The sequence below is a fragment of the Hydra vulgaris genome, chromosome 06 (assembly GCF_038396675.1).
Source record: "Hydra vulgaris chromosome 06, alternate assembly HydraT2T_AEP".
Lineage (NCBI taxonomy): Eukaryota > Metazoa > Cnidaria > Hydrozoa > Anthoathecata > Hydridae > Hydra > Hydra vulgaris.
In genome coordinates, this window is record NC_088925.1 from 29,973,817 (window position 1) to 29,996,010 (window position 22,194).

At 27.8% G+C, this 22,194-nt stretch overlaps 1 protein-coding gene across 2 annotated transcripts in view; it reads right to left on the reverse strand.

Moving 5' to 3' along the window:
* Positions 1–22,194, reverse strand: part of LOC100210361 (ephrin type-A receptor 4a) — a 52,909-nt gene that overhangs the window by 17,723 nt on the left and 12,992 nt on the right. Inside the window, exons 4-9 of one of the 2 annotated variants that reach the window (XM_065799821.1) lie at positions 19,980–20,085; positions 19,774–19,835; positions 19,566–19,664; positions 19,392–19,496; positions 18,613–18,762; positions 8,862–8,906 (exon numbers count right to left, since the gene is read on the reverse strand). In XM_065799821.1, coding sequence (XP_065655893.1) covers positions 8,862–8,906; positions 18,613–18,762; positions 19,392–19,496; positions 19,566–19,664; positions 19,774–19,835; positions 19,980–20,085 — 567 coding nt within the window. The remainder of the gene's footprint in view (positions 1–8,861; positions 8,907–18,612; positions 18,763–19,391; positions 19,497–19,565; positions 19,665–19,773; positions 19,836–19,979; positions 20,086–22,194) is intronic. The other variant, XM_065799822.1, reaches the window with a different exon arrangement.

The following is a 22,194-nucleotide window of genomic DNA, read 5'->3' on the forward strand; positions in this document are numbered from 1 at the left end:
AATTGTGCAAATTTAACTTTTGAATGAATGAAGTTTTGATTCTTAGCTTGCTTTACTTATTTTACTTTAAGAAAACAAAAAAGTGAAACGAAGACTTTTTTATAAAGTTTTGTTTCTCTTTAATAATAATAAAAATAATGATTCCAATAACTTTTAGTTTTATTAAGTCTTTTAAGTAACTGTAATTTACTAAATGTACCCAAATTTTTAAATAATATATTTTTTTAATCTTTAAATTTACCATCTTTTATTTAAAAGGCTCCTTAAAGCAAAATTTACTCAATACGATTTATATTTTGTATTCAAATAGTTATTGTCTATACAATATTTTATAATATATAGACAATCAATGTACAACTAATAAATTCAACAATTCATTTTTTTTTCCAAAGTCACTAACATAACATTTCACCTCTTCATCTTTTTCTTTTAACACTTTTTCATTACATATAACAGCTTTTAAATAAAATAGTAAAGATAAAATTAATTACTTTATTACAGTAATTAAATCTCTAAGTCGAAAAAAACAACAACCATTTATTATAAATTTATTGATAGTAAAGGTATTATTAATTCTAATTTGATTTTTTCCGTATCATGTCCTGTCATTCGTCCATTGTCATTCATCCATTGTCATCCATCCCACACTAATAATAATCATTATTGATATGGAACAAAATGTTTGTTAATGTTGCACTAGTTGCAATAAAATATATTGTCTATATATTGCTAACTAAAGTCCAATTTTATGTCGATTATGTTTATTATTATCATTATTTTTGATAATTTTATCATTGCTTCTGATATAAGGCTTTCTCTATAACTCTTTGGAGAAAAAGATTTTCTTCAGAAAAAGATTATTAAATGCATTAATTGAGAAATTCAGTGTAATTAAGAACTTGATAGCATTCTACAAATCAGCACGTAACACTTTTTTGTTGGTTTTTAAAGAGTATGTAGTTATATATTTGTAGTTATTAAAGTGCTCCCAGAAGTCCTTACAGTCTTATCAAAGAGCACCACAGAAGAGCATTTAACTAAGGTTACACCACCTTCCTTACCAATGTAAGGAAGGAGATGTGACTTTCCTAATACTTATTATTGGACTAGAGCCAACATCAGAGCTTGGATCTCTTGATTCTGAACCAGAACTCTAACTACTGTGTCACGACTGCATATGAGTGAAACCACTATCCCAAAATGCTGTGATGTTTTCTTTCTAAATGTTTCCTAATGTCAGATGTTTGACTAATATGAACTTTGAAGCTGATCACACAATATGCAAACAAAATTTATTTATAATTTATAAAATAATTTATATCTACGAAAAAGTCATAAATACCACACAGAAGTTAGAAATGTCTAAAAATGCGAATTAATCCAAAAGTGCTATTTTTAAATAACACACTTGCTTTCAATTCTTTGAAACTTTTTTAAACCTCTGAGAAGAGGTTTAAAAAATCTTTTAAACCTCTTCTCAGAGGTTTAAAAGATTTTTTAATCCTCTGAGAAGGCATGCACAACATTATTTCTCCATAGGTCTCTGAATTCAAACATCCTATCAAAAGAATCCCGATAGAGACAAACTATGTGTAAATGAAAAGTATCAAGATTATTTTCACAATTTTTAAATCTTAAATACTTAAAATATTGAGTCTATTTGATTACATTTGAGATAACGTTTAGCAAGATTCATCATTCAAGAACTTCTGTAATGAATGTTAGAGTGGTTTCAAAAAGCACCAATTTTTTTTTTTTAATTTAGTTCAAAAAATTTCAGTTTCTGCTCTCTGTTCAAGTCAAAATCAGTTCTAAAGTATTGATTTGGAAACTGGTTACATTTGTGGTAAAAAACTTTAGCCCCTTTTTCCCCCTTTTGGTATTAAAACATCTCTTTGTGAATCAAAGTTAAGTTTTAAATGTTGCCAGCTAATGGCTTTTACAAAAAATAATGCAAAATGTCATCTATCTCAATTTCTATTTTTTGTGTAATATTTTCAGCAACTTTGTTCATTCATTCCTTTTTTAGTGCAAAACTTAATAATTTTAGGTGTCAAGTGTTAAGCAATTTAAGATTACATATTACAATATAACTTACATATGAGAAAAAATACCTTTCAGATGCCCTCTTCAAAAAAAAGAACCTGAACTAATTCAAATAAAAAATGATGATGTTTGTCAAGTCATGAAAGAGAGTGATGTATCCTTTTTTGATAGTAGTAGTAGTATAAATTTGTTACAAAAAAAGTAAAAATAATTGACAAAATACAAATCATAAACTGTCAGATTACAGTTAGTTTTTGTGAAGCTCATATTGAAACTTTCACTAAGGAATGCTGCGAGCTGTGGTAACATTAGAGCTTATTAAGACTCGCTTTCATGCTGGAATTGCAAACTCAATAAAGGACGGATGTAGGTGGAGTAGAGTTGTTTCCATAAAGAAACATCATGAGATTGGAAAGTGTGTTTTAGGATGCCTAGCATTTGATTTGGTTTACATGAGACAATGGATTGGGTTTCTATTTTAAGATCATTGGTAATTTGAATTCCCAAGCCACGTTCAAAGGTGGTTGCTTCCAATGTAGGTCGAGTTGTTACTGAACAAGGGCATAATTCCTCCATTAAATATTTGAAAGGAATTAATGTTTTTTGGCCAAAGTGCATGACCTTGCATTTCTTTCCATGAGCCAAGATTTAGTCCAATGAACAATTTGGTCAATATCTGATTGGAGTTGAAGTTGAGCAGCAAGTGAGTTGACAATGATTTTAGTGTCATCAGTGTAGATCTTACAACTGTTTTCTTTGCTTATTACATCCGGCAGATCATTGATGAAAATGACAAATAAAATTGGACCCAAGACTGATCCTTGCGGAGCTCCACTTGTCACAGGTAACCAATTCGATTGAGTGTCACCAAGGATGACTCGTTGAAACCTGTTGAGTAGAAAAGCTTTTATCCAATTGAGACGATTGCCTTCGATTCCGTACATTTTTCATTTGTAAAGCATTTGTTTATGTGGGACTTTGTCAAAAGCTTTAGCAAAATCCAGAAATACGACGCCAACTGGTAGCTTCCTAGCTATATTTCTAGTCAAGAAGTCTATTGTTTCAAGGAGATTTGTTATGCATGCTCTAAAAATCCATGTTGACTATTTGATAAAAAATTGCTTGATTTTAGATGCTGCATGATTACCTTCTTAACTAGTTTCTTCATTATTTTACACAGAATCAAGGTGAGGGGTATTGGTCTGTAGTTTGATGGGTCAATTCTGGAGCCCTTCTTAAATAAAGGTGTTACATTTGCTTTGGACCATGAGCTTGAAATTTCACCATTGTCAAATGACTTTTGAAAGATAAGAGTAAGTGGAGAAGACATTGAGGTAGAACAAAAGCGTAAAACATGAAGACTGACATTGTCTACACCAAGTGGTTTAGATATATCTAGTGCTGAGAGTTCCATTAGAGTGGCCAGAGTATCGAAAGATATGCTATTGAGGATTGTGTTAGTTCTACAATCAAAACGGGGAAAATTGTCATTGGATGGCTCTTTGCTGAAAGCTGATTGAAATTGATTGTTAAGTGAGTTGGCTATTGTAATTTTGTCAGAGCTAATGATCTCACTAAAACTGGTGATTCGCATAGATGAGACCTGATTTATTACAGAGCATTTACTATTTATGTATGAAAACAGCCTTTTAGGGTTACGCTTATCATTGCCAAGAGCAATTTCAAAGTATTTCAGAGAAGAACAATTTAATCTTTTAACAAATTTTCTAGTTTCTCTATATTCCCCAACCAGGGATGTGATTTTCCATTTTGAACTGATGTTACAAGCTCAGAGCGATTTTTTAAGACGAATAAGAGATAATAGTTCTTTTGTTATCCATGGTTGTTTTTTGGGGATGGTTTGTTCGGCACACAAGGGATGAATTGAAGACAACATTTATTATATTTGTTGAGCCAAAGTTGATAACATTGTTCTACATTTAAGTCTTTTATAATAGATGACCAGTCAACCTTATTGAATTCTTTGTTGATTTTTTCGTAGGTACCTAGCTTGTATATAAATTTAGAGCTGTTGAAATGTGATAATTTTATGCTAGAAGCCAGTTTGTAATGCCAGGTGATAGAGCAATGATATTGATCAGACAAACCGAGTGGTGGACCGATGTTGATTTTGCTAACACGATATGGAGAGTCACATATGATGAGATCAAGAGTGTTTGTCATAGGGCGATTAGCAGGTTTGAAAGTAGGGACAGTGACGATTTGGTGAAGATGACAATCTTGAAAATGAGAGACAAATGAAGAACTGAGACCAATTTTACTAGACAAAAAGACTAAATTGGAAGTCCAAGTAATCTCTGGGAAATTGAAATCACTGGCAATGATGATACCATTGTATTTTTTGGTCGATACTAAAGTTTTGGCATGGAAAATAGCACTTGAAATCTCTGAGAATACCGGAGGATGGAGGTCTATAAATGCAGCCTAGGAGCAGAGTTTCATTCAGAAGCTTTAGTTCGACCCATAATTGTTCTGAATAGTAATAAATAAAATCTTTGGAACCAAAGATCAACTCCTTTCTCACGTCTATGCTATATATTTAAAAAAATTCTTGGCCAAAAATGCTTCTTTTCTTTCCAACAACTTAATCTTAGTTAAAGATCTTCACAATTCACCATCTGAAAGTGAAGGAAGTTCTTCATCAAAGCTGCCAATCAAAAAGCAAAAAGTTGGAAGAAAAAATAAGCTATTTAATGAAAAAGCAACTAGCGCACTGCAAAAATCAAGTGCAAAAACTTGCCAAGTATTTGAATCTAATGCAATTACTAAGGCTGCTTCGCAACAAGGCACAACTCTAGCAAAAGCGATTCAAAAGTCAATCAATCAGGGTGAGGAAACTGCACAATGTGTACTGGATCCAATTTCTTCAGAAAAAAATCTGAAGTCACATAAAAAAGCCCAGATGATGCTCCTGCAATTTGATTGCTAAATGGTTTATCAAAAGATCAGCATTGCACCATAAAGAGTGCATGACACTGCAAGACATGCCAACATTTGGCTAAACTACAACAAATTATTTGATGCCAAAATTATTTGTTGGCCAAATGACATTCATTTTTTGGAGAATTCAATATGGGTACCAATGCAAAATCTCCTCGATCACACTGTAAAAAGAACTTTAAAAATCCAGTTATACCAATAATGGCAAAGGACAGCAATACCATTTAGCTTATTTTTTACTTCAAGTTTGGTTTTGATGGCTGTGGATCATTTAGCACTAATCATCAAAAAGACTCCAATGATGAGATCCCAGATGGTAGTACCTTAATGGTGAAACGATTTGTGCCATTGCAAATCATTGATGCCAAATGTCCAAAAAGGATAGTGTACCCCAAATCTCTAAATTCTGCACAGTCATGTCAACCATTACAAATTGCATATGTAAAAGAGTCAAAAGAGGTCATCAAAAATTAGTCTATTATGCTTCAAAAGGAATAAACAGAACTTTTGGCATGCATTTTGTCAAACAGTCCAAGAGTGCAAATCACCGACCATGGACTTTTAACAATGATTGATGGAAAGGTTTAACAAATTTTAAATGAATGAAACAAAGTTCAAAACTCCAACAAATGACAGACTGTCCAGCATCATCATCATGCTCCCAATGCCGTAAGTCTAATGTAAATTTTCTAAGTTCAAGTGAGCAGAATCAAATAAATTGTAATATTTAATTATTAGGTAGGTATTAAGTACAATCTAATTTAATATTGTCATTAAGTACACTTAAATAATATATATATATACATATACATATATATACATATATATATATATATATATATATATATATATATATATATATATATATATATATATATATATAGAGAGAGAGAGAGAGAGAGAGATAGAGAGAGAGAGAGAGAGAGAGAGAGAGAGAAAGAGAGAGAGAGAGAGAGATATAGATATCTCTCTCTATATATATATAGATATATATATATATATATATATATATAGATATATATATATATATATATAGATATATATATATATATATATATAGAGATATACATATACAGCGGTGGCCAAAAATTAAAGACCACTCATTTTTTAGTTGGTTTCTTAATCTTTAAATTAAAATTAAGAAGATTCTAATTGACATATTAAATTTTTTTTTTAATATCTTTTTAATTAAAACATACGGATTAAAGTGGTATAATTTTTTTAATCTAATTCTAATTAAATAGCGTTTAACTTATTAAAAAACTGATGAGTACTTATAAATCTTCTTTAAATAAATTGGACAAATTTTAATGACCACTTTCAAATCTTTAATTTGCACTTATTAAAAATAATAATCCATTATTTTTTTTAACTGTCTTAATTGCTTATTACGTTGGCTATAAAATAAAATGTCGAAACCTGAGTTTTGATATCAAATAAACATTTATTTTTTGAATTGCAATAAGGATATAAAAACATTGCAAAAATGCGTGCAAAGATCGAAGAAAAAAAACAGATACGCGGCTCTTGTATTAAAAGAAGAAGGCTATAGCACCAGACAAATAGCAGAAAAGCTCGAAAGGTCTCACTCTTGCATTATTAACATAATTCAACGATACAAAAAGACCCGGTCAATTAATGATCGTCATAGGACTGGACGCAATAAAATTTCAAAGGACCATGGTGTTCGCTTGTTAGTGAGATTAATGAAAGAAAACAGACAAGCATCATCTACAGACTTGTCTACGAAATGGACACTGTCAAATGGTCTGAAAGCAAGCCCTAGATGTGCAAAGGGTCCTCCACAATTTAAATTATTTATGGCGTGCTGCTGCAAAAAAACCACGCTTAAATAAAAAACAAAAATTTGCCAGGAAAGAGTGGTGCAAACTACATAAAAATTGGTCAACAGATTAGTGGAGCCGTGTGGTCTTTAGTGATGAAATGAACGTTGAGGTAGACAACAGAAAAGGTCGCGTAATGTTGCGTAGACTTCCAAGCGAACGGTTCGATGAATCATGCATTTTGAAACGAACAAAACAAGGCAGTGGTTCAATAGGCATTTGGGCCTGTATGAGTGCCTGTGGAGTTGGCGTTTTTCATTTATTCGATGGTAGACTCAACAAAGAAAGGTACATCGAAATTTAAGAAAACTCGCTTATTCCTAGCATTGATTTATGGCAGTTGCAAGATGGATTTATTTTCCAGCAAAATAATGCGCCGTGTCATAAAGCGCATGTTGTTAGCGATTGGTTCAACTTTAATAAAATTGAAGTGCTTCCATGGCCTGCCAATAGTCCAGACTTGAATCCAATAGAGAATTTATGGTCGTGGCTTGATCACAAGCTTGGTAAAGAACAACTTTACAATTTGGAAGAATTGAAAAAAATAACAGAAAATAACATTCCCTTATATATCTCTCATCATTTGAAAAATGTGCTTGATGAAGTAATCAAAACTTTAATGAATTCAATGCCAGAACGAGTACAAGAGTGCTTGAAAACAAATGGAGGAACAACACGTTTCTAAATTATTTTTTTATTGCTTTTTGAAATATTTTTGAAACTGGTCTTAAAATTTTGTCCAATTTTTTTTCCCATTTATATTTTTTACTAATCAGTTTTTTAATTTTTTAACATTATTTTGTAAAAAAATTATAAATTCTTTTATAATAAATATAAAATACAATAAAAGTTCTTTCTAAAAATGTTTTTTTTTTTTTGATACCTTTTTTTAAAATAAAATTATACTAAGGTTAAAAATAAATTTAAAAAAAAAAAGAGTGGTCTTTAATTTTTGGCCACCACTGTATATATATATATATATATATATATATATATATATATATATATATATATATATATATATATATATATATATGTATATATATATATATATAAATATATATATATATATTTATATATTTATATATATACATATATATATATATATATATATATATATATATATATATATATATATATATATATATATATATATATATATATATATGTTGTAGTATATAATATTTTTGAAAATTAGGTTTATAAAAAAATCAAGTTGATTTTTGTTGCCTAAATTTGTTTAAGCGCTCATTTTATAATGAAAAATTTAAAAACAATTTTAACAAATTTTATTGATAATTATTGTTTAATTTGTTATACTTTAAAACATTTCAAATCTCATAATTCATTTAATATGAAATGCCTAGTCAGATGTAATAGAAACGCCAGATGTATGAGAAGTTAGATGTGATCAAAATAGCTGATTTAAGGTTTTAAGTTATTTATTTTTTCTAAAAAATAGTTTTGGCATTTATTAAACTTATTTTATTATTTATTCATTAATTTTTGCATGAAAACAATTCTATTAAACAATAGATCACGAAATGAAAAATAATACCAATGATTCAAAGAGATACCATTGAACATAATCATTATCATATCCTCAAATAATACCATTGTCTCAAATTTGAAATGTAAAGCCATAGCCAAAATTTCAGCGAATATTCTGAGCAAATTATTAAACTTATAAATTATAAATAATTCTTTGAATAAAAAAATAAAAACTCTTTGAATTTAAAAAAAAGTAAACATACTACTTGGTTTACATTTTCTTATAAAAATATTTACATTTTTAAAAAATAGATGGCATAAGTTGTATAATAGATGTGTGCATAAAAGCATTCATATGGATAAAATGCATTTGAGTTACGTGCGTAAACATTTTCATATGCATAAGTTGCGTATTAAAAAAGTTTGCCTAAAATGCAGATATTTTCTTTTATGATATATACTAAAAATATTAAAAAATCACTTCGAAAGTTTTAAATATTCACATAAAAAAAAACTCACGATAGGCGGAGGTAATCTATATCCAGAATTGATTCTTTCAAGCACCTATAACAGACAACATATTTTTACCAAGATTCTTTCCATCTCAAAATCATTACACAAGTCTTATTTATTTTTGATACACTGAATTCATATCTGACATTAGATATACCAAGCTACAGATTTTTTGCAGTAAACAACTTTTTTTTTTTGAAAATTTATGTTTCTGTAAAGCAGATTTGAATTCATTTATAAATGCTAAGGTATGGTTTACATGATTTAAACTTTTTACAAATTTAAAATAAAAAATAGAAAACAACTGAATATATATAGGTTTTATATTTTATGGGAGAATGGGGTTTTATATACTAAAAAAAAGTCTTTTGCAAGCACAGAAACAAGGACTCTAAACTGATGATGATGATGATGATGATGACAATGATCTAAATTAAGATCTATGACATATTGAGTATTGAGAGAATATTTTCATGTACAAAATGAAAAATTAATAATAACAATATATATTCCAAAACAATAAGTTGTAAATTTTCAAGGACTTTTACAAATAGTACAAGTACTAATCTAAAATAAATACCTTCAACATTGCAATAAAGATGAAATAATAATATTAATAGTAATAATTTTAATTGTAATTATAGTAATAAAAACAATTAGAAGAAAAATCACGGCAAGAAGAACAAAAAACAAGGTGAACATGAGGAATTATTTAGTATTAACAAAAACAACAATAATAATAGTATTAATATTAATAACTATGAAAACAACAAAAACAGTAATAATAATAACAATAAATAATATAATAATTCAAAAAATGAAAAAAATAAGAATAATGTTAATAGTAATACTAAAGTTAATAAGAAAATAGGTTAGAGAATTAGAGAGTAATATTACTAACAACAAATCAAAAGTTATCAGAGATTTTAGGAATAATTTATTTCTAAAAAATAGTTAAAAAGACATTTAAAATTAGTAATTATCTCAATTGATTTTAATCGCAAAAGAAGACTTCCAAGATTTTAATGGCAAAAGAAAACTTCCAAGATTTTACAATTTAGTATTTTATCAATCTTAGACCATTATTTACAGAAAAATGATTTAATACATGAAGATAATAGTTATTTGAAGATCGAAGCTGATACCGACACCAAAGTTGATACCCACATCGAAGTTGATACCGACACCTTTTTCTAATAGTAAAAAAAAAATGTAACTAAAAATATTTATTTAGGAGAAAACTTTTGTTTGTTGCTCTTTCTTTTATAAAATTTTCCTAAGTCATCTAGATAGTTGCTCCAACAGTGGTCTGCCATCATGTACTTGTCCCAATGTCTTTGGTAATGATCTTCAATTTTCTTAAGATTTTGATGGAATCATTTTCCTTGTTCTACTTATATAATAAATTATAATAATTATATAATAAAGTGATCAACTATATCTGCATAGTTTTCAAGTTTATCATTTCTTAGTCTTTTACAACATCCACAAATGAAAACTAAGTGTTATTTATTTTTCTCCTTGCTATTCATTGTTTAAAAAAATTCTTTATCTTTTATAAGGAAGCAGATTTATCATTTATAGTGAATTTGCGGCCCATCAAAAACTCATACTTTTTTCTTTCTCAAGTGACAAATCTAGCAATGTTTTACAACTATATGCTGAAAGCACACATTATAAGTTTCAGTGCATTAACAAGTTGTTTCATGAAACCAAGTTTAAAATGGAGTGATAGAAAAACTATTTCATTTCTGCTAAAAATGGATAAGTTCACAATACTTGGCATGTACTGTAAGAGTGTTACAAATTGTCCCACTGTAAGAGTGTTATAAATTGGCCATTCTTTTTATATCTAGTGTTTCTTTCTTGCTCGATTATTCCGCATGAAGAGATAACATGAAAACTTGGTAAAACTTTTCTGCTGACTAAAGGGTAAGTTAATCCAGTTGTGTTCTAGATATTTAATCAAATTAAAAACCATTTTAATGTAATGGTAAGTTTCTTGCAAATAAACAGAATAGCTGATTGGTACAGAACAAACATATTGCCATTGTGCAAAAAGACACATTTGAGGCTTTGAATTAAGCTATTGATAAACAGTCTATTCAATTGGATTATAAACAGAAATACCCAACTGTAATAGGAAACCAGAAATATCATTACAAAAAACAAACAAATGAAAACATAAAAGTTTCCTCTCTTCTCTTCGCCCTGTCCTCTCTTTACAAAAGCAGTAACTTTTGCAAAGCAAGTCAACAAGGTTGACTTGCTTTTCCATTAATCAAGAGGCTGCTTGCTTTAATCGAATTGTAATAATAATTTCAATAACGCTGCTTGCTTAGAAAGTCCTAGTCCTGCTTTGTTTATCTTCTGATAAAAACAAACATTTAAAATTGGAAGTGGAACCTTTTCAAAATCCTGAATTAGTCTAATAGAAAAAAAAAAAGTTGGTATGAGCTATTTTTTTCCTCTTTATTTTCCCAAAACCAGAAGTGTTGACAAGACAAAAATAGCAGTCATCACTATGGTTTAGTAGTTATCTCCACACCATGGGGACTCCAAAAGTAAACTTTTCCTTTTTCTTTTTGTTTAATAACAATAATTAATATGGCACACAGTATGTGGAGCTCAATTTTTTGCTTTGGTTACTAAGTTTAATATCAAAATACAATATATTTGATACTTTTATAAAAGTAATGTTTCATCTTTGTTTGACAAGTATAAAGCAGATATAACAGAATGAGGATTATGTTACACTTATACAGATTTGAAGAAGCCACCATGTTATATATTTGATCTAAAAAAACAATGACACGTTTACTTTTTTTTCATAATTATTGAATGAGAATGCCTATGAAAACCATGTCTTAGAAAAATTGCAAAACCTGCAAAAAAACTATAGCATGCCAACAAAAATACATAAAAATCAATTTAGCAACAGAAAAATAGCTTTTTTTTTGTAGATCTGTATTATTTTATACATTATTTTAAATGTTATCATACAATTAAATATGTATTTTATACATTTATTAATGTATTTCAAGTCAACATAAAATATATGCATATACATAGTACTTTTGTGGATGCACTTTATATCAAAAATTTATGCATACTTTTATTGATGGGATTTTTATTACAGTGTTTTCATCATTAATATATCATATACTATATAATTTATATACTGAATAAATACTAATTAAAAGATTTTAGCATTATAAACAAATATTAGTTTTAAAACAACATAAATTTAGAACAGGAGTTTAGACAAAATTAAAACCAAATAGAAAAGCAAAAATAGAAAAATCGCATAAACAAAACAAAATCACTTTTTGTTATGAAAGCGTTTATGTAGCTCAATAAAACCAAAACACAAAACTGCCATTGCATCTGCTGTTTTTTAATTTGTTTGGTTTAATCTAACTAATAATTGTGTATTTATATTGTTCTTCATGTGAACAAACGCATAGTATGCATGCCACAAATATGCGTTGTTGTTTTTATAAGCATATGATATTTATATTTTACATAAATACCACCAACTTAGATTAAACACAATATTTTACAACAAGAGATCTACTTAAAAGATTATATTAAGATAATAATAATGCATCCATACATAAAGAAATTTGTTTTGTAATGACTTCCGAATGCAGTGTATTTTTTCACAAAACATGTTTAAAATGCTGAAATGCAAAAAATGTTAAAAAGACTAAATATTATGCTAATTTTTTTAACAAATTATTTTTAACAAAATCTACTTTCACCTACCTAATTGTAGGGGAGGGTTGAATAGCTATGGGGAGTAGACTGAATGATAAAAATTTATTGATTGAGTGGTTGTAATTGTGAGGATAGATGGAGATACATTTAAGTTTGTGCAGATTGGAGGGTATTGTCATTCAATTAGGGTGGGGTGGTAATTTTCTTTTTATACTTTTCAAGATTTAATTTTTACACAATCATTATTTTTAAACATTACTTTTAAATTTACATCCAGCTTTCACTGGATATAAAAATGTGTAGCAATAAAAATATGGTATTTTGAAAATACTAAAAACGTTACATTTTTTTTCTTTTTGCGCACTGCTAAAAGTAGTACACAAGTAAAAAGGTAAAACACAAAGTTTTTATGGATTAAATTAAATAAAATTGTAATTAAAAACTTATTTTTCCAATAATTTTAAAATTTTTGCATTTGTTCTAAAAATCAACACTTTTACATTTTAATACTTTAAAATAACTTTTTTAATGATTTCGCCTCCCCAAGGCCAAGGAGATCACTACAGTCAAGAAGACTTCTTTTATTTTTTTTTATATTTTAAATTGTGATTATAAACAACTCTTTAATTTTGAAACACGAATCTTGACAAACAAGATCGCTGCCCAGAGAAACAAGTTGAGCGCGGTACAACCAGGGACGTAATGGGTTGGAATTCGGACTTCTGCTTACAAGGGGAGGCTATCTATCACCATACCACTACCACATTGATAGTGGTTTATATTAGTCATATACGTTAGAAATATAAATTCAAACTATTTTAACAATGGCATCTCTTATACAACAGTAAATAAAAATGAGTTTTGAAATGAATGAATATAAAAACAGCATTAAAAAGAACATTAACTTGTTCAAACAATCAATGAATAATATTTTTCATATTCATTTTCCAAATAAGAAATATTATGTTAAAACCAGACTGGTTCACGATAAGATATTGTCTAGTTTGCAGCTCTCAAAAGTTGAAACTAGATGAAAGGGTAGGATAGAGTTGAAACTAGTTGAATAGACAGGATAGATAATTTGTGAAAAATTCATTTTCATTTGAGATTCTGAAACTCAAAACCTATGAACCCTTGCAGCGCAAATTTTATAAAAACTCTTTGGCTTACATGCCATCATCATATTTTTAATTATTTTTTGGATCATTTTGGAAAACTTTATTTCAAAAACAGACAACAATTGATGTTATACATTTTACAATTATTAAAATCAAAATTGCTTTAAATAAATTAAAATCTTCACTAGAGCAACTTTCTTCTTGCAATTTCCATGAGATGCCTTGATTTCGAAAAATCTTTCTTAAAAAAATGCAAATAAAAATTGTATTTACTTTAAAAATTTAAAGTATAACGCATAGGAAATTTATAAGATGCTGCTGAATTATCAATTTTCCTACAAGTGATGTGTTTTTATAACTTAGAAAACAATGAAAAATGTTTTCAAATTCATTCGTAGGAATGGGACGAAAATTAAAGTTATTTAAAATGAAGCTGTTTTCAAACCTTTAAGACAACTACCAGTACATAAAAATTAGTTAAGAAAGTATTTTAAAATATACACATGAAAATAAACATATAGAACAAATTCAAAAAAAAATTCTAATCTTCAGGGCAAAAATCACAATAAGTAGCAATTATTTGCTTATTTAGCACAATACAAATAATAACTGCTTTTATAACCCTCTTTTATAGTATAAAATAGCATGAGTAACAAGACAGATATTTTACTGAAAAAAATTTCGTTTATAACAAATATTTGTTGTTGATATAAATACTTTAGTCTTTTTTGACTTTCCTACAAAACCCTTATTTTGACTTTTTTTAAGAATAAAAACGAAAAAAATCGAATCAAATTCAGCAGTAGGGTTCGGCGGTTTTTCAAAACCGGTTTTTCAAATAAATTTGACACATTTGAAAACTGGTTTTCAAATTACGAAAACCGGTTTTTTTATTTTTTGCCATTTTTATTATATATTGTTATTATACAATAGCATTTTGTTACGCTATTTGAGTAATCTGTTTCCTTTTTTTTAACACGCTTCTTTAAATTTATCCCTTATCATTTTTGTAAAATGTTACGTAATAATTACCCAATAGAAACAGTCGCTTGACTGAAAATACACACGATGTTAACACAAATTTTTAGAAATTTTTTCCAAAATGGCTTCCCAGAAAAATACATATGCTTCTCAAATAATTGGGATTTATTATTCATTTTTAAAATGTATTTACGTGTAAGATTATATTGTGTTTATGTATTTATAAATGTAAGTAATTTAAATCGTTTATATATTAATAGTATATATAATACTATTATGATATTTATATCTATTTAAATGTAATATTGTAGTATTTATTTTTATGTGTATACTATACTAAGATTTTTTATTTTGCAAATTAGATTTTTGGAATTTGTTACTTATAAAATCAAATTTGTTACTTATAAAAATCAAGTATGTTTTATATTATAATTTATAAGTAAATAGTTTCCCTTAATTAGTTTGTTGAGTATTTTGTTATGTTATGGTTATATAATTATGATATGAGCTTAAGCTCTTATCAACGTGGTAATATAATTTAAAGTTACAATTAAAAAAGGTAAGGCATTTTTGTTTCAAAAATATTTATTTAATAATTTTATTTCATTTCCAGATAATGAAAAAAAATGAATAAGTCAGAAGCTTGGAATAGTTTTAAAAGGTCAGGGATAGAAACAGCAATCTGCAAATATTGTAATAAAATATTGAGTTGCTAAGGTTCATCAACAAGCAATCTACGTAATCACTTAATATCAGTTCATAAAATTGATATTGAAAATAAATCAGAAACGTTCAGCAAAGAAGATACTGGTCCTTCATCTTTTTTAAAAGAAAAAACTAATATTTTAAATTTTATGCAAGTAAAAAGGAGTAGCTTACAAGAAATCTTATTAAAACTTGCTGCAATGGATGGGTTTTCTATAAATAGCATTACGAAAAGCTCATTCATAAGAGAGTCTCTTCAACAACGAGGATATTCATTACCCAAAAAAAACTCCAGAGTAATGGATCTCATTCATGCATTTTATGACAAAGCAAAACTTGAAACTATTACAGAATTAGATTCAATAAAAATGAGTGGAAAAAAATTTTCTATAACTTTAGACGAGTGGACAAGTAAAAGAAATCATAGATATTTAAACATTAATGTACATCACTTAGCAGAAGATTTTAATTAAGGATTAGTTCCAATAGCTGGTTCTTGTGATGCTCAGAGAACATTAGAATTAATATCTGGAAGACTTAAAATATTCAATTTGAATCTAGAAATTGACATTGTTGCTGCAACAAATGATGGTGCTGCTGTTATGACAAAATTTGGCAAATTATCATGTATAATTAATCAACTATGCTATTCACATGCAATGCACCTAGCAGTTACTGATGTATTATATAAACATAGAGAAATGGTTGAAGCTGAATCCGAAGTAAATGGTTCAAGTGAGGAATCAGATGATGAAGATGAAGACAAATATGATAAATATGAAGAACCTTTTTCTTATATTTGTAACCAAGAGCATCCTATTCCTATTTTGTCTGACAATTGCAAACATTCCGTTTCACAAATCAGAAAAATTTGTAAATTTTTTCGCAAATCTCCAGTAAGAAATACCATTCTTCAAAATTATATAACATTAAAAAAAAGAAAAGAGTTGAATTTAATTCTTGACTGCAAAACAAGATGGAATAGTATAGAGGAAATGGTTGGAAGATTTTTAGCAGTAAAAGAATGTGTAGTTTTAGCATTGAATGATCTTAGTTCATCTTACATGTGGAATGAAGCTCAATATCCTACACTTTTGGAACTTCATAAAGTCTTGGAACCCATTCGTCTAGCAGTAGAAGGCTTAGAGCGATGAGATGCCACTTTATTAACTAGTGAAGGTATATTTTCATTTTTATTAAATGAACTGAAAAATATAAAGTCTAAAATAAGTTTGAATCTATTAAAGGCTTTAGAAGAAAGCATTCAAGAAAGAAGACAAGAGATGCTACAAGAGTAGCATCTCTTTTGCTTTTTTTGCAAAATCCGGGAAACATTTCTGGTCCAGCAAAAAAATCTAGTACACTTCCTTTAGCTTCAAGAACCGACATTATTAAATTGTCTGAAAGGTAACAATATTTCAAAATTCTATTATAAACACCGCTTCAGATCAAGAGGAAATCAAAGAAACTACTCATCAGAGTAAAGCTATTTTAAAAGAGGTCATGGAAAATTAAATTAATAAGTTTCTGGAAGAGCCTGCAGAAAACATCACTAAACGAAAAACACTGAGGGCTGAGTTTTCATTATTTGAGGCAACACATAAAAGAACCAAAAACTTTATTATTTGATGCACTTAAAACTATAAAACCGAGCTCAGTACCTTGTGAACGCGTATTTTCAACTGCAGGCAATTTTGTGTCCAAAATTAGAACAAGCCACCATTCAGTGGACATACTATGTTTTTTAAAATCTTATTTACTTAGAAAAAATTACGATAAGTGAAATAAATATAATATATAAATTAAATATCTCTTGTTATTCAATTTTTTTTTTAAAAATTCGAAAAACGGTTAAAACCGGTTTTTTGGGAAATTTGGAATTCGAAAACCGGTTTTTCAAAAAGTCGGTTTTTGTCTAAACCCTATTCAGCAGTACTTAAAAAAAAAATTTCAATTTTTTTTTTAAACTTGTATTTTTACATGTAAAGGATAATGTTTTTTTGCAGACGTGTGCAATTTATAAAATTTTTGTCTTTTGGCCTGCCCTAATATATATATATATACAGGCCTCGGCGGGAGTAAATAAGAGCAAGAGTGAAGAAAAGCTCTCCTAAAACAAACATGGCGAGTAATGCGAGCTGCTCCTCTAAACAACTTCTTATGAGAGCTTTGGTTTTTGCACGAGCTATCTGTTTATTCATTAAAAAAATTGCTTATTAAATACAAAATTTTTATATTTATTACAAGCATGTGTTTGTAATGTTAATCTTACAAGAATATATACTTAACATTCACTTAACTATTGTGTAGTGAAAAAATTCTTTACACTAGCGCTGTCTTAGTGTTTTCTCATTAGCTATCTATTTATTTATTAACAAGTATACAAAATCTATTTATTTAGTAACAAAATATCTATTTATTTATTAACAAGTATATATATTTGATAAAAAGTTTGACAAAGAGCTATAAAAGTTTTTACTGCTTATAAAAAATGTTTTATAGTTTCTCATTGTAATAGAATGCAGGCATTTTAAGAAATATTACAACAATTGAAAATTCTAATAATTCATTAAAGTAATTAATATATAAAATATATAATTTATATATTAATAATTTAGAGTGTAATAATTTTGTATTTTTCAGCTAGTCCAATCTAATCAAAAACATTTACATTTCATTCAGCGCTCTTTTTTAATTTTTTTTTTGTTGCAACAACTGTTTCTTTTAAAAAGCATTGAAGTTTATTATGAAATAGTTTTTTTTTTTTAAATGACTTTGTGTTTTTTATTTTAGTTACAATGATAATTACACTTTTGAGAGAAAAAATAATACTTTTGCCAGAGCTGTGAATTGCTCCCGTAAACCATTTTAGGGGAGTGTGGGCGAGAGCTAAAGCTCTCGTTTCCTGCCAAGGCCTATATATATATATATATATATATATATATATATATATATATATATATATATATATATATATATATATATATATATATATATATATATATATATATATATATATATATTTCCATTAAACTCCTGCATTATAAAAACAATTTAATTTGCGCAAAGCGAAAGTCAGAAATAAAAATGATTTTTTATAAATTATCAATGGTTTTAATTGTATCTTAATAATAATTTTAATAGTAAAATTTTTGATTTTTAAATCATGCTATTTATTAAACATAATAATGTAATTAAAACACCATAAGTTTTATCAAAAATTGAATGATGACCTTATAGTTTTCCCAACCACAGTATGGTCTCTCTCCATATGACATAATCTCCCACAAAAGCACACCGTATGACCACATGTCAGAAGCACTTGTAAACTTCCTGAATCGAAGGGCATCTGGTGCTGTCCACCCAATTGGAATTTTACCTCCCTAAATAAAAATTTGAAATATTTCATATATAAACATACAGATTTTATAAATGTTTTCTGTTTGACTTGCTATAATTAAGTAGAAAACAATAAAAAACTGGCAGATATATGTTTTTTTTACACTAAACTCTAAAGGTAGATTATACTTTAAATAGTTTTGTTTAATGCAAAACCATTGCTTCCTACAGTACAAGTTACTTAAACTAGTTGAAAGATATGTGCATAGACCAGTTTCTGATTTACACTAACTCACAACATTTTGTATTTAAATTGATTAAGCCAGTTTTTTATCATAAGAAGTAAATGACTTTATACAAAGTAATTTTTAATCTGGAAACTAAGAGTTATAACTTTGAGATCACATCCCTGGAAACTAAGAGTTATAACTTTGAGATCACATCCCTGGAAACTAAGAGTTATAACTTTGAGACCACATCCCTGGAAACTAAGAGTTATAACTTTGAGACCACATTCCTGGAAACTAAGAGTTATAACTTTGAGACCACATCCCTGGAAACTAAGAGTTATAACTTTGAGATCACATCCCTGGAAACTAAGAGTTATAACTTTGAGATCACTAAAAAATTTGAGATCTGCTAAAAACTCAAAGTATTGAAAATTTTGTTAAACCTTTGTATCATAAGTTTCATCTATAGTTATTTTTCGATTCATACTAAAATCTGCCACTTTGCAGTTTTTAGGCTCATCAACCAAAATATTTCGAGCAGCAAGATCCTAAAAAGATAAATAATATTTTAAAATTCTAATCATTCAATAAAACTTTACAATATTGACTTGACTTACTCTGTGTATAAAACCCATTTCAGAAAGGTATTTCATTCCACTTGCAACCCCTCGAGCCATGCCAAGAAGCTCAAGTATAGTAAATTGATTGTTATTTTTCTAAATATAAATAACTGATCATCTGATATTGTAAAAAAAACTTTATTACTTTGTAGCATAATATAAAATTTTTATTGTAAATCTTTTAACTAAATTTTTTTTATCAAACCTGCAAGAACTTGTCTAATGCTCCATTCACCATGTATTTAAGTACAATCATGTTTACTTTATCTATTGAATATATACTTTAGAATGAACCATTAGTTAATAAAGAATATTGAATATCTATCAAAAAAATTCTTATAAAAACAAATTTATTATAATTATGGCATTATAAATTTAAATAAATTAGTAAAATTTTCAAAACTAGGTTACCTCTTAGTATGACTCCTTCAAGACATATGATATTTTGATTTGTAAACTGGCCTAATATTGCAGCTTCACCTAAGAAATTATCTCTGTCATGTTTTGATGCACCGGTCTAGAAATCATTATTCACTTTCTAATTATTTAACTACATCACATTTATCACATGTGTGACAAATGTGATGTAATTAAATAATCACATGTGTGACAAATGTGATTTAATTAAATAATTACATGTGTGACAAATGTGATGTAATTAAATAATCACATGTGTGACAAATGTGATTTAATTAAATAATCACATGTGTGACAAATGTGATGTAATTAAATAATCACATGTGCCATAAATGTGATGTAATTAAATAATCACATGTGTGACAAATGTGATGTAATTAAATAATCACATGTGTGACAAATGTGATGTAATTAAATAATCACATGTGTGACAAATGTGATGTAATTAAATAATCACATGTGTGACAAATGTGATGTAATTAAATAATCATATGTGTGACAAATGTGATGTAATTAAATAATCACATGTGTCACACATGTGATGTAGTTAAATAATCACATGTGCGATAAATGTGACAAACTGTCAAAAAAAATTTTCAACAATAGTCTCAAGTCTTCCAAATTATTAATAGTGTGTTTGTTGTGTACAATAATCCCCAGTCGGAAAATATATTAAATATGAAAAATATTTAATATAAAATATATAAATTATTAATACAAAAAAGTCTAATAGTCAAAGTAAAAAAATTAAATTCTTAATATTCAAAATAATTTAAGCAGTTAAATTTTTTATTGATTTTTTATTATTTTTTTAAATTTTTTTGTATGAAGCAACAGGCTTGTTGTCCTATCTACCAAAAAACATTTGTTACATATGATCTACACACAGAGTGATTAGAGTGTTAGTTGTTTCTCCCCCTGCGCCCTGAGCATCTAACTTCATTCATTCTTCTACTTCACAAAAGTCTTACCAATCATTACTTCATCAACAGTCTTTAAAATCAGTCAAACATTTGTTCTTTATTTTATACTTTTGTTCATATTCTTTTTTTGAGTTTGTTGTGGTTTGCACTATACTGTCTTCACTAACGTTATTTTGGTCGTTTTGTCAACAATATTGTTTTTTAACATTACATTTTTCAGTGGTTATAAGCTATTAGTAGAAAATCGCATTTATTGTTTCATCTGTTTATTTTCTCACTATTCTCTGCCTACTGATTCTATGTTTGTATTTTTTTTTATCTCTGGCTAATCATTTTTTAATTAATCTGAGTCTGTTTTGTGTGATAGCTAATGCCTTTACTTATCAGGCAAAATTTATATTTCTCATACTATTGCAGTTACCACATTTTCTACTATATTTTCTAATAACTACTTTTGTACTGACCACAAACGATCATAACTCAGTTTTGATGTTAATGAGTGGTATTTACTTATTATGTTTATAAGACATATTTCAGCCATAAAAGAAACGGTAAGTTACTCATAATTAATAATTACTATTTTCTATTTGCTTTGTGTTATTTCTATACATTATATTGTTTATTTTAATACATGCGCATACATGCATGTGTCCATGTTTGCCTCTTCTAGTGTAAGTGTACATGATATTTATATGTATTTACATATTTGTTTATATTCACACCATGTGCATCCCTCACCACCCTCACAAGATCTCTAAGAATGTTGGAGCTGTATTAAAACTGGGATAGGGATTGGGATTTTTGCCTTTTGTAGTGTAGTCCTATTATGTTGCAATATTGACTAGCATGACATAGAGTGTAGGCAGTGAGATCTGTTGCAAGGACACACCCCTAACGAGTGGCGTTAGTGCAGGTCTTGGGCTTTCCGAAACGTCATTCATGATCGTAGTGCATTCCTAAGGAGGGGGATCACCATTATCCATTACTTAATTCTGATTGGTTATCATGGCACCAACATTTTTTTACCTCTTGTACCGATATATTTTTACTCTTTGGTAGCTTTTTATTATATCTTTGTTTAATTCACAGCAAGTTGTCAATTTCCTATTTTTTACTGTTTAGTACATTAATTATACAACATTTATTATCATTTTTTTACGATTACATACCGACAATATAGCGTGATGGTTAGTGTGCTGTGTCATGATCTGCAGATTCAGAGTTCGAACCGTAGAACACATATATTTTATTTTTTATTTTTATATTGCCTGAACCATTATTTATTA